The sequence below is a fragment of the Bos grunniens genome, chromosome 8 (genome assembly GCF_055505025.1).
Source record: "Bos grunniens cultivar Pamir isolate PY7600 chromosome 8, Bosgru_T2T1.0, whole genome shotgun sequence".
Classification (NCBI taxonomy): domain Eukaryota; kingdom Metazoa; phylum Chordata; class Mammalia; order Artiodactyla; family Bovidae; genus Bos; species Bos grunniens.
In genome coordinates, this window is record NC_141172.1 from 73712938 (window position 1) to 73726191 (window position 13254).

General features: G+C 45.9%; 1 protein-coding gene across 7 annotated transcripts in view; it reads right to left on the reverse strand.

Moving 5' to 3' along the window:
- ADRA1A (adrenoceptor alpha 1A) overlaps window positions 1-11192 on the reverse strand; it is a 112807-nt gene extending 101615 nt beyond the window's left edge. For 3 of the 7 annotated variants that reach the window (XR_015170075.1, XM_086416527.1, XM_086416525.1), the window contains exons 1-2: window positions 10846-11160; window positions 8068-9605 (exon numbers count right to left, since the gene is read on the reverse strand). Coding sequence is in view for 6 of the 7 variants with exons in the window: in XM_086416527.1 (XP_086272653.1) it covers window positions 8068-8950 (883 nt within the window). In the remaining variant the exon portion in view is untranslated. Of the gene's footprint in view, window positions 1-8067; window positions 9606-10025; window positions 10146-10845 lie in introns of those variants that run through there. The other 4 variants (XM_086416529.1, XM_086416528.1, XM_086416530.1 and 1 more) reach the window with 4 other exon arrangements.
- Between the last annotated feature and the right edge of the window lie 2062 nt (window positions 11193-13254).

The following is a 13254-nucleotide window of genomic DNA, read 5'->3' on the forward strand; positions in this document are numbered from 1 at the left end:
TCCGACTCTTCGAGATCCCATGGACTGCAGCCCACCAGGCTCCTCGGTCCATGGTATTTTCCAGGCAAGAGTACTGGAGTGGGGTGCCATCGCCTTCTCCAATGTCATTATGTGCACTCACCCCTTTTTCTTGTTACTTTTCACACAGCACCATCTGAAACTTGCTATGTATTGTGCAGATTTTCAGCTCCACTAGGGCAAGGATTTGTCTTTATCTCCAGGAATTCTCTAGCTACCTGGCACACAGGAGATGCTCAATGAAATTTTGCTGAATGAATAAATGACTATGCCTCACTGCTTCCACCTGGTAATCATCTTGCCTGCATTGCCTTCTCCTGGACACTGCATCTTAAAACATTCTCCCTCCTTACCATGTGCTGTCTTTTTTAAAAAAACATCTATAAACTTTTTCAAAATAAGTTATTTTTTAATTGGCCATACCATGTGGCACGTGAGATCTTAGTTCCCCAACCAGGAATCAAACCCACAGACTCTACAGTGGAAGCATGGCATCTTAACCAGTGGACTGCCAGGGAAGTTGCTGTACTGTTTTTTTTTTTGTTTTTTTTTTTTAAATAATTCTCAAATAGTAATGTCCATCTGAAGCATGGCTCAGCCAGTGCTCTCTCCTTTCATTCAGAGATAATGGCAATGGCTCAGTGCAATAATAATACTTATTTTGAATGTAAATCAGATGTGTTCAGAGTTCTGATGCGTATAACCAAGTGTTCAGTAAATGCTTCCCCCCTCATCCCCTTCTCTCTGATGCTTTCTTTTGCCCAGACCTCCAAAGGCATCCACTCTTCATGGCAACATCCCACATCAACATATGTCAGTAATGATCTGTGAAACATATGAATTCAGATAAGATGAACATTTATTGCCATTTGCTCTGTGCTAGGTGCTATATTAGGCAGCTGACCCATATAACATCCCATATTTTATGAAAAAAGAAAGCCTAGGTTGAAATCTCAGGTCAATACTTTCTCCATCCAGCACACTGCCTTTGGTACCAGTTGGCTCTAGACAAAAGAATGTAATAGGCAAAGATGAAACACACACTCCAGGTCCCAAGGTTCCTTGAGGCACAGTTTATACCCTTCCTTCTTTCATATGTTGAAGGCTGCTGCTGCTGCTAAGTCACTTCAGTCATGTCTGACTCTGTGCGACCCCATAGAAAGAAGCCCACCAGGCTTCCCTGTTCCTGGGATTCTCCAGGCAAGAACACTGGAGTGGGTTGTCATTTCCTTCTCCAATGCATGAAAGTGAAAAGTGAAAGTTAAGTCACTCAGTTGTGTCCAACTCTTTGCGACGCCATGGACTGCAGCCTACCAGGCTCCTCCATCCATGGGATTTTCCAGGCAAGAGTACTGGAGTTGGGTGCCATCGCCTTCTCTGATGTTGAAGGCTAACAGCTTCAAATTCTTTTTATTTAGCTTCATGATCAAAACTTGTTTTCTAAGAACATTCACTCACTCTAGGACTTCCCTGGTGGTTCAGTGGCTAGGAATCCGCCTGCCAATGCATGGGACATGGGTTCAATCCCTGGTCCAGGAAGATCCCACATGCCTTGGAGCAACTGAGCCCTTGCTCTAGACCCCACGAGCTGCAACTACTGAAGACCGTGTGCCCTAGAGCCCATGCTCCACAACAAGAGAAGCCAATGCAAAGGGAAGCCCGCTTACTGGAACTAGAGAAAGCCCCTGCACAGCAGAAAAGACCAAGCACAACCAAAAATAATAAAAATAAATAAGCAAAAACAAAATTTAAAAAATTCACTCTCGGGTATAAATGACTGATCATTACATCAAGTGTAATCTCCCTCCCCTGAAGGGGTTCTCAATTTCAGGCAAATATTTAGGATATGGGAAGAAGACAAGGCTAGCAAGACTTAGACTTGAAGGCAGAAAAGTCAGATTTCTACCTGTAATCAGGCTATTCAGCCCAGCAACCAACCCAGCCCTGGTGGGGAAGAACTGGGGAGAGAGTGAAGTGTGGAATCCGTGGGGAGACAGAACCTTCTCACAAATCCAGAGGGGCCTTCAGCAATGAGATGGGAGGCCCCCCTCACCTGATTATCCTGGCTTGGTTCCTGCACACATGGGTGCTTCACCCTCAGCTTTGCACAGTACATCCACCCCTGCTTTGATTTTAGTTTCTAAGCCCTCTGTCCTCTGGCAGCTGAGGGCAAACCCATAAGCTCTCTTCCCAAGAGACTACTTGTCCTACTTAAGAGCTCATGTCCCTTGGGTATAATAATATAATGGCATATTTATTCTTCTCTCCACATTTTGCATGAAAAATGTACTTAAGATAGTTACTAAAAACAAACAACGTCTCACTGATGGCTCATGAGATGCAGTGCAGTCTTCAAGTCCCTGCTAAGTCAACTGCGAGACATCTAGATGCTTCTGTAGTGATTTCCAGACATCATTCACTATTCTATTCTTTAGCATTTCTAATATCACTTTGAGGACCAATCTCATAGATTTGTGATCATTGTTTTCAATTTGTCTCCTTAACTAGACTGTGAGACCCTTGAGGGCAGAGTCTGTGCTTTGGTCAACTTTTTGTTCTAACACAGTGCCTGGCACTTATTATACAGCCAATCACTCTGGGAAGAAACAATGTCTTATTTGTTTGGTGTCAAAAAGAAACTGTGGACCATAGATTTGGTAGGTTTGGTGATCTTGTGCCCATTTTCGGTTATTCCCTGGTGGCTCAGAGGTTAAAGCGTCTGCCTGCAATGCAGGAGATGTGGGTTCGATCCCTGGTTTGAGAAGGTCCCCTGGAGAAGGAAATGGCAATCCACTCCAGTATTCTTGCCTGGAGAATCCTATGGACAGAGGAGTGCCCATTTTCACTTCAACATTACCAGCTTCCCAAGATAGCAGATCCACAAGAGAAGCTCTGATAAGACCAGAGTCTCCTTTCCCCAGATGGACTCAAGATCCAGTCTATCATGCTCATCTTCTTGGATAGCTAAGCCACCACTGGAAGTCCCAAACTCCCAGTCACCCATCCTTATCTGAGCTGTTCCCACCATGTGGCTCTGTATGACCCCTGATCCAATCTAGGAGCCTCAGGAGATGTGGTTTGATCCTTGGGTCAAGAAGATCCCCTGAAAGAGGAAATGTCAACTCACTCCAGTATTCTTTCCTGGATGATCCCATGGACAGAGGAGCCTAATGGGCCACAGTCTACGGAGTCACAAAGAGTCAGACATGACTGAGTGAGCGCATAAACAGCACAATCTGATCTAGCCTATGTTCCTTCACAGTCTCCCCTTCTTTACTTCAGCCCCTAGATATAATCAGTCATCAGCAACATTCCCTATCATTCCCAGCCTCGTAGCTGTGAGAGACCAGCATTCAGCCTTCTTGATTGGTCTTCCTTTAAATAAATGACCTTAAGTCTCAAACATGTCCTCAGCTCCTCCTGGCAACTCTAGAAAATTTCCATAATCTATTTACTCTCTCACCTCAAAGACTGATCTTTCACATTTTCTTTTACTCCTCAAACTACCATCACTTCCTATTCCTTCCTCACTCTTAGTTGATGATCTTAATTATTTTTTTTTCTTTCCAACTCAGTTTATTGAAAATAGGGACTAGAGATGCCACAGGACATTTTCATAAACACTTAGATATTTGGTTCATTTCTTTTTCATGATGAGCAGAATTATACAGAAGGGAACCCAAAGCAAGAGAAATTAAGCTGATGTGTACTTTTATCTGACTACAATTTGCTCCTGATGTATAAAGCAAGCCAGGCTGAAGCCATCAGCATTACCTATATCTAAAATTTAACTCTAACAATGATGCTGTTTGCTTGGTAGGAACATTTGCTTTCTAAAAACGAATGTTTTCTATTCTCTTAGTCATTCTGAAATTAAAATCAGCTTAGTTTTAAAAATACATAAATTTCATCAAACTTTGAGATGACCATGAGTCTTATTTCATGGGGAACATGCATGTATTTGGAAGTGATCTTGACCTTTCCCCTCCTTACCTACTGCCTCTGTGCCTATACACTCTGGCTTCCCCATCATTTTCAAACCCTCTTGTCTCCTCCCTTGCCTGTACCATCAGGATCTCTCTAGGCCATCATTTCCATCAGAAAATAAACATGATATCCTATCTCCCACCTTTGAAAATTTTCTCTAGATCCTTATAGCTACACTGCCTTTCCCTGTCCCACAGTCTAGCAAAACCCTTTCACTTCACCTTTCAGTCTCTCAAAAAAGTGCACAATCAGGCTTTCATCTCCATCACTCCACTGAAACTACTGTCCTCAAAGAAAGTGTTAGTTGCTCAGTTATGTCCAACTCTTTGCGACCCAAGGGACTGTAGCCTGCCAGGCTCCTCTGTCCATGGGATTCTCCAGGCAAGAATACTGGAGTGGGTTGCCATTTCCTTCAGGACTTCCTCATATCACCAAAGACCTCTACAAGGCCAAGTCCATGGTGGGTTCCCAGTCCTCCTCTGACTTGGTCTAGCAACTGCATGTGACAGCTGATGACTCCTGCCTTCATGAAACATCTTCATTCAGTTTCCGGGACATCACCTTCTTCTACCTCCCTGGCCACTCCTCAGTTTCTTTTGCTGATCATTTCTCTTCCTTTTCCTGACCCTCAAATATCAGGATCCAAGGCTCAGTCTTCATCTCTCGTTCCTCTCCACACTTTCTCACTTGCATATCTTTCCATTTCTGTGGAAATATGTGGATGTGTCCCAAGTTTGTATCATAAACTTGGATAAACATAAACAGCTTCCTCTCTTAGCTCCAAATACATGCATGTAACTGCCTACTTGACATATCTACTCGTGCATCTAATAGACACTTCTCAGCATGGACTGTATAAAATAAGCACTGTGCTTCATATTCCTGCCAACCCCTTACCACCCCATCATTCTTTAGTTTCTCCAGTATCAGGAAATACTACTATTTACCTAGTTTTTAGGGCCTAAAACCCAAAAGTTATCTCTACTCCTCTCTTTTTTTTATATGCTATGTCCAAATTTGTCAGTTGTACCTCTGAAATAAGTGCCTATTGGGAGTACGTCAAGGCTGTATATTGTCACCCTGCTTATTTAACTTATATGCAGAGTACATCATGAGAAACGCTGGGCTGGAAGAAGCACAAGCTGGAATCAAGATTGCTGGGAGAAATACCAATAACCTCGGATATGCAGATGACACCACCCTTATGGCAGAAAGTGAAGAGGAGCTAAAGAGCCTCTTGATGAAAGAGGAGAGTGAAAAAGTTGGCTTAAAGCTCAACATTTAGAAAACTAAGATCATGGCATCTGGTCCCGTCGCTTCATGGCAAATACATGGGGAAACAGTGGAAACAGTGGCTGACTTTATTTTTTTGAGCTCCCAAATCACTGCAGATGGTGGTTGCAGCCATGAAATTAAAAGACACTCACTCCTTGGAAGGAAAGTTATGACCAACCTAGACAACATATTAAAAAAGCAGAGACATTACTTTGTCAACAAAGGTCTGTCTAGTCAAGGCTATGGTTTTTCCAATAGTCATGTATGGATGTGAGAGTTGAACTATAAAGAAAGCTGAGCGCCGAAGAATTGATGCTTTTGAACTGTGGTGTTGGAGAGGACTCTTGAGAGTCCCTTGCACTGCAAGGATATCCAACCAGTCCATCCTAAAGGAGATCAGTCCTGGATGTTCATTGGAAGGACTGATGTTGAAGCTGAAACTCCAATACTTTGGCCACCTGATGCAAAGAGCTGATTCATTTGAAAAGACCCTGATGCTGGAAAAGATTGAGGGCAGGAGGAGAAGGGGATGACAGAGGATGAGATGGTTGAATGGCATCACTGACTCAATGGACATGAGTTTGGGAGTTGGTGATGGACAGGGAGGCCTGGTCTGCTACAGTTCATGGGGTTGAAAAGAGTCGGATATGACTGACCAACTGAACTGAACTGGGATCACTTTGAACCACGCCCACCTGTCTTACCTGAGTACAGGGCTTCCCCACTTTTCCCCCCTTGATGTCTCCAACAGTCTCCTAAGTGGTCTCCCTGTTTCAACTCTTATCTGGGAAACAGCCCTCACTCCTCCCCGTAGCCAGAACCATCCTTTCAAAATATAAGACCAGCCACTCAGGTGCTAAAGCTCCTCTGATTGGATTACTTCCCATCACAATTAGAATAATATGCAAATTCTACTTTGGCCTAAAAGACAGGTCAGGTTCCTTGCCAGCTCTGTACTGGGTATTGACTCTGCCCAGAAAACTCTTCCTCCTAGAATTTGCAAAGCTTGCTCCTCACTTCAGTCAGGTCTCTGCTCAAATATCACCTCTTCAGAGAGGAGTTTCCATGCCATTCACCACATTGTCATCCCAGTCTCTATCTTATTATCCTGTTTACTTTTAAAATGGTGCTTGTTAATCCTTGACTTTTAAAGGTATATTTATTTGTTTTTGTCTATTTCCCCCCAAAGATTGCAAACATCTCAGTGCAAGGACTTTTCTGCCTTGTTCACCCTAAGTGTCTAGAACAAGTGCTTAATAAATACAGTACTTGACAGGTGAACAGATGCATAACTAAATGTGCAAACTTCAAGAGGAAGCGATGGGATGCAGATGATAGGTAAGGAGGCAGTGGCTCAGGTAAAGAAGGTTGTATAAATACAATCAAAGCTGTGATGTCATTCTAGAAGCAGAGAATGCAATAATGATGAAAGGCCAGAGAATGGACTTGGAAGGGCCTCTCAAGCAGCTGTGTTGGGTAGAAATTTCTGCAATGATGGAAATACTCTATATCTCTGCTGTTCAAAGCAGTAGCCACTGGCCACATGTGGCTGCCGAACACCTGAAATGGTCCAGTGGGACTAAGCAATTGAATACTAATTTTCTTTAATTTTAACTTACATTCAATAGACACATGGGGCTAGTGGTTATGACAGTAGACAGCAAAGCTTTAGAACCTGAAGAATTCCTTCCCCTGACTTGTGATTTTGGAATAATAACATATACCTCACTTAGTTATTGAGAGGACTAATGATATCAAATTGTCAATGTCTGAAACATAGTTAGTCCTCAAAAAATAATAGTGGCAATGACCACTCAGTGTTGCCAATAAAAGGACTTTCAGTACATGCCATGTAAATTGACCCTAAAGTACAGAAAGACTTTTATGACTTTTTATTGTAATTTTTTGTTCGCTTGAGCTACTGGGTAACCAATGTGTGTGGGTCTACATTTGAGCTCACAAACTAAAAATAGTAAACAACCATTCTGGGTTGTCAGGAAGGCCTTCCAGAGGTAAATGATGAATCCAAGTGCATCAGCTTGCTGACACTTATAATGAACTAATTAGTTCTGACAACAGCTCATTCAGCATTTGTGAAAATTGGATCTGTAACATTACTGTTTGCTTTAATACTTAGCATTAAAATAAAGGGGAATGTATTTACTTATTGGAAATAGTATATTGAATTCTTTAAAGGTTAAACTGTTTTGGAGATATATTTTTTTCTTGCCAGTAGCTCGTTATAGTTTCTTCCACACAGAATCCAGAAAACAAAATGAACACAGATATAGAACATAAGCAGACCATTTTCACTAACCCTTAGGAATAATCTAATCTAATAATCAAATTGCACAAGTTTGTTCAGGATAAGCATCGTGCTTATTTTTAGGCCAAGAGAATTTGCAGTCCACAGCAGCAGAGATGAAAGTGACATTCCATTGCCCGTGCCTAAGTGCCTGGTGGAGGAGACTCAGAGACTTGAAATCCAAGGATGGATGTTTTTAAGTTAAACACAGGCTTAAAAGCATTAACAGAAGTTGATATTCTTATTAAGAAGACCAATTAATCTGCATCGGTGGGAAACCACTTTGCAGTAGTCGAAAAAGTGCCCTAGGACTGAATATAAGTGAGATTGGAGCAGAAAGGGAATGAAAATTTACTTTTCTACAGGGAAGTCTTTCCTAACTGCCCTTCTAGCGTTGCCGTTTGAAATGCAGATCCTTTCTCGTCCACCCATGACTGTGAGTCTAGGATAGCAGAAGGGGAAGAGCTGATGTAAAGACTTACCAATGGGCATCACTAAGAAAAAAGGCAGCCAGCAGAGGACGAAGCAGCCGACCACGATGCCCAGCGTTTTGGCCGCTTTCTTCTCGCGGGAAAATTTGAGCAGTCTCACGGAGAAGTGCGTCTTGTTCTTGGCGCTGGTCACCCCGCTGCCTCCTACCTGGGCGTTTTTGCGATGGATGCGGAGCGTCACCTGCTCCGAGTCTGACTTGTCGGTCTTAAGGCCCGACTTGAGGCCCCGGCTCTCCCTCTTGGCCACCACGTAGACCCGGCAGTACATGACCAGGATGATGGTCAGCGGCACGTAGAAGGAGCCCAGAGCCGAGAAGAGCACGTAGCCCGGCTCCTCGTTGATCTGGCAGATGGTCTCGTCCTCCGGGGCCGGCTGCCTCCAGCCGAAGAGGGGCCCGATGGAGATGACCAAAGAGAGCGCCCAGACGCAGAGCAGGGCCATGAGGCCCCTCTTCTGGGTGACGATGGTGGGGTAGCGCAGAGGATAGCTCACGCCGATGTAGCGGTCGATGGAGATGATGCAGAGTCCCATGATGGAAGCCGTGCAGCACAGGACGTCCACCGCCGCCCAGACATTGCAGAAGACCCTGCCGAAGGCCCAGTAGCCCAAGATCTCGAAGATAGCGGAGAAGGGCAGAACCGTGGAAGTGAGGAGAAGGTCGGCCACCGCCAGGTTGACGATGTAGTAGTGTGTGACCGAGTGCAGGTGCCGGTGGCAGGCCACGGAAAGGATCACGAGGATGTTCCCCAGTACCCCGAAAAGGATGAGGCCCCCCAAGATCACCCCGAGCAGAATGGCCTTGGAAATGTTCACCGGTGGCGGCGGGTGGGTGCAGTTGGAGCTGTCGGAGGCATTTCCGGAGAGAAACACCATGGTCCCAGCCCCCCGGGGCCGGGGCCGGCAAAGTCCGGCTCTTGAGGGCCACCCCTCGGCGGGTGAGGAGGAGGGGAGCGAGGGAGCGGGGAGTCAAAAGCTCTCGGCTCCCAGGAGCCTCGTCTGCTGGGGTTGTCTGGGGGTAAGAGAGAACGTGCAGGGAGGAAGCAACCCCGGCCAGCCCGGGAAACCCTCAGTAGGCCATGCAAAGGGGTAGGGCTTTAAAGGCGACATGGCCAGGGGCTCGCGGAGCTGCCAGCCGACCCTCTCCACCCGTAGCGCTGGCCCGGGGCCCCAGCTCCCTCCCTATCCGAGCCTTAGCATGGAACTCTGGGAGACGTGATGCAAAATGCAATCCCAGAGTTATGGGAGTCCCCTTTCCTGCACTGTCCGCTCCGTCCGGGTGAGAAGTTTGAGCATTCTGCACATAATTGGAATTCAAAACTTCAGTCTTCCCCAACAAACCACAAGCAAGTACTGGTCTGCCGTCGACTCTCAAAGGCGGGGACCGTTGGCATCTGGGCGCTTCTCTCCACCCGCAGTTACACTCGGTGTGGCTGGATTCATGATAGATCGCGCAGGCCAAGGGGAAACGCGGATGTGAAATGTTCACCAAGTGCGAGATGGCTGCGGAGCGTAGTTTGCCAGCGTTGTCCTGAAAGAGCGCAAAGAAATGCAGAGTCTAAACCGGCCGCCGCGGGAAGCGAGGCCGTGCTAGACGCGGGGTCTGACCCGGCCGGGAGTCCCGCAGACTCTGAGATCCCGACCCGTCCTGCCGCAGCCCAGCGCGCGGGAGGGGACCGCAAGCCGTGCCCAACCTCTGGGCACCTGCCCTGGCGCGCTCCTCCTCGCGGCCTCTGGTGGTTTTCAAGGACCGAGGCAAACACACCCCAAGCTCTAGCACGGCCGGCGTGAAATTAAAATCTGAAATTAAATTAATTTAAATCTAGCTTGAAATTAAAATCTAGCCCGAGTGGCGCGATTTGAGGCTGAAGGGTTTGCCGCGCCGAGCCAAGCTGGTGGAAACCCGGAGGATCTACCCGGTGGCCACTTGCACAGGTTGCTTCGCAGTCACCTGGAGGGGGCGGCCTGGGAGAGGGAGTCGCCGAGACCCGGGCACCGCAGAGGCAGTGCCACGCGCACGCTCACGCCAGAGGAATTCACACTTGAGTGTGCGGAGCGCGCCGGTCTGTCGACCAGCCAAGCCAGCCTGAAAGCCGGGTCCGAAGCAAAGCCCTCGGGACACAACGAGGGCTGAACCCGACTCTAGGAAAGGTCCGAGAGTCCTTTCCGAGTCACAGGATCAGGGGTCCCGGAGGACTCGAGCCTCTAGCCACGCCCAGGAGGGCCCTGGGGGTTCCGGGGAGGAGTGGGAGCAGGGAGCATCGCTAAGCCTAAGGGGCTTTGCTGGCGGCAGTCACTGCGGATTTTGTAGGCGTAAAAATCAAGCCGGCGGCCAGGGGACGCCTCGTATTTATTTTCCGAGCCGAGGGCCACCGTCTGCCTAAGAAAGGTAGATTTCCATAGCTGCGAGCGGACCACAGGGACTCCGGTGGGAATGCGGGGGAGTGGGGACCCACTTTGCGGCTGGGCCCCGAGGCGGGATTCCCTCGGCAAAGGCTTCTGTGAAAATCTCAAGTTCTAGAGCTCACAGGTGATAACAGAACGCAAGCAACTGCAGAAACCCGTTTCCCCTTACCGCGGAGAGATAAATACGCTGTTAAAAACACACTTGTTAACTAGGAGATAAGTTCCCAGAATCCAAGAGGGAAACGCGGTGGGGTGGGGAAGAGGGGTGAAAAACGGAGCAGGAGCTTGGGGAAAGTGGGAGTAGGGTCTCGCCTGGAGGCCCCGGGAGGTTTGCCCTCACCCGCCCGGCCCTGCAGCGCACTCACCTGGAGCGCGGATGCAGAGCCACTGGTGCGCGCGCGCCGCGAGAAGTGGAGCGGCCCGCGGTCCCCCGAGCAACTCCGCCGCCGCCTCCCTGCGGGGAGAGGGGACTGTCTCTCCCACCAAACAGTTCCCGGTCGTTTTGCACCCGCTGACTCACCCCTCTACCAGAGACGTCTTTAAGATCCTGGCTCACAGACGCTTTACCTGGAAATTTTAACAATAAAGAAAACAGAAAAAGAAAAAAAACAATACAGTCAAGCAATAACTCCACCTTCGCCCTTTTAATATTCAGCTCCCCTACATCAGCAAAGACTGGCAAGGAACTTTGCGGCTCTCGCTGACGTAACACAGTCAGTAGCCCCGGCTAGTACCGTAATCTCCTGCTGTTACCGTATTACTCGGCGGTAATAGGCCCTATGCGCCCACTAAATTTTGTTTTGTTTTGTTTTATTTTTTAATTTTTGGCTTTTGCCTTTTTACTTTGAGTGAATTAGGTTCTCGCTTTACTTTAAGAAAGTGTGTGAGAGGAGAGGAGGAAGCGGGGAGAAGGAATTTTTTCATTTGTAGTAAATAACTTCTTTACATGCTCTGATTTTAAAAATAAAGAAAAATAGACATTTGCCAGACAAGTATTACAGTGCGTATGATGTGTTCAAAGAAATGCCCAGTAGATTTACTTTTGAACAGCTTGATTCAATTAGCACTTGGACTAGGTTCTGTTAAAATAGAAAAGAAGCATATTGTTATGCCAAATATGCAGGTGAATTATATTATTTGCAGATGTTTTAAGAAGAATGTAAAATCAGATAAATTTTCAATAAATCTGATTGCAATAAAATTATAATTCTAGAAGAATAAAATGAGCATATCTAAACCTTTTGAAATATGATTCACTTCTCATTTCTGCAGACAAATGGATTAAGAAAGCATGTTGGTTCCACTGCAGTTTCTCACACAGCTTAGTGTTTTTAAAGTGCCATTTATTATTTTCCAGTTTCCATAAGAAAATATATCCTTTAAAAGAGTGCTGTCATCTAGTCACTAAGTGGTGTCTGACTCTTTTGTCACTCCATGGACTGTAGCCTGACAGGCTATTCTGTCCATAGGATTTCCCAGGCAAGAGTGCTATTTCCTCCTCCAAGGGATCTTCTGACTCAGGAATCAAATCCGTGTCTCCTGTGTCTCCTGTATTGGCAGGCGGATTCTTTACCACTGGTGTTACCTGGGAAGTGTGCCCCTCCCCTCCACTGCCCCCCCCCCCGCCCCCCCACACACAAAAGAGTATTACTTTTCTTTAATTTTCTTAATGAATGAATAATTAGAGTTCAAATAGTTGACATTGCCAGTCTTATTTACTTTTTTTGGATAAATCCCATGTGCTTTTTACCTTACAATTGAATAAAGTGTTTTGGAATATTGGGGAAATGCCAGAATTTTCTCCATTCTTGATTCCCATCTCCTAAGTCCCCTCCTTTCATTTTTATTGATTCAGGCAAAACACTCTGTTTGTAAAATATAGTAGGTTCCGTTAAATCTAGTAACAGAGAGGGAAGTACTTGAATTCCCTCCCCTTAACAGAAGTTTATTATTACCTTTTTCAAGGGAAATGTTTGGAAGACTTTTATCATAGCAGTATGCCTCAAAGTATCTCATAGAAATGCCCTCAGGAAGATCAGGGGAGGAGGAAGCAGGGAGAAGGGATTTTTTTGCTTCATTCAAGACCTAAGGTATAGATGACCTCTTTCTTAAAAACAATGCCATTCTACCCCCACATCTATAGGAGTGGTACCGACAGTTAGCTGGAAAAGGAAATGGCAACCCACTCCAGTGTTCTTGCCTGGAGAATCCCATGGACAGAGGAGCCTGGCAGGCTAAAAGTCCATGAGGTCGCAGAGTTGGACACAACTTAGAGGCTGAACAACAACAACAAACAGCAACTGACACTTGTCACGTTTGATTAGACTTTAATACTATTTGATTAATTTTTTGACTTGACTTTAATATTATTTTAAAAATAAATACACAAATGGCTTTATTATTCATAAACTGAATTCTATGTTGAAGGAGAAGCAGACATGAGAGGAGACAGGAAATCTGGGTTTGCTCTCATCCTTAAGCCACTTGCTCTCTGAGATGTAGTCCCCTGGGTTGGAAAGGCTGTATCAGTTCCCTGAGACTCCTACATCTTATCATCCAATATGTATACAATGTCTGTTCTTCAGAAATCCCACCCACCAGAGGACTATATTATTGTTTAATTTCTAATCCATTAACCTTTTAGCATGAATGCAAGCTTTCTGGTAAGATCTGTTCCATGGTAGATAAGGAAATAGTGTAATCAATAAGAGCAAGTAAAAATCGCTCAACTCTGCAGAGTCAAAATGTACAAAGACTTCGCAACTCTCAATCTC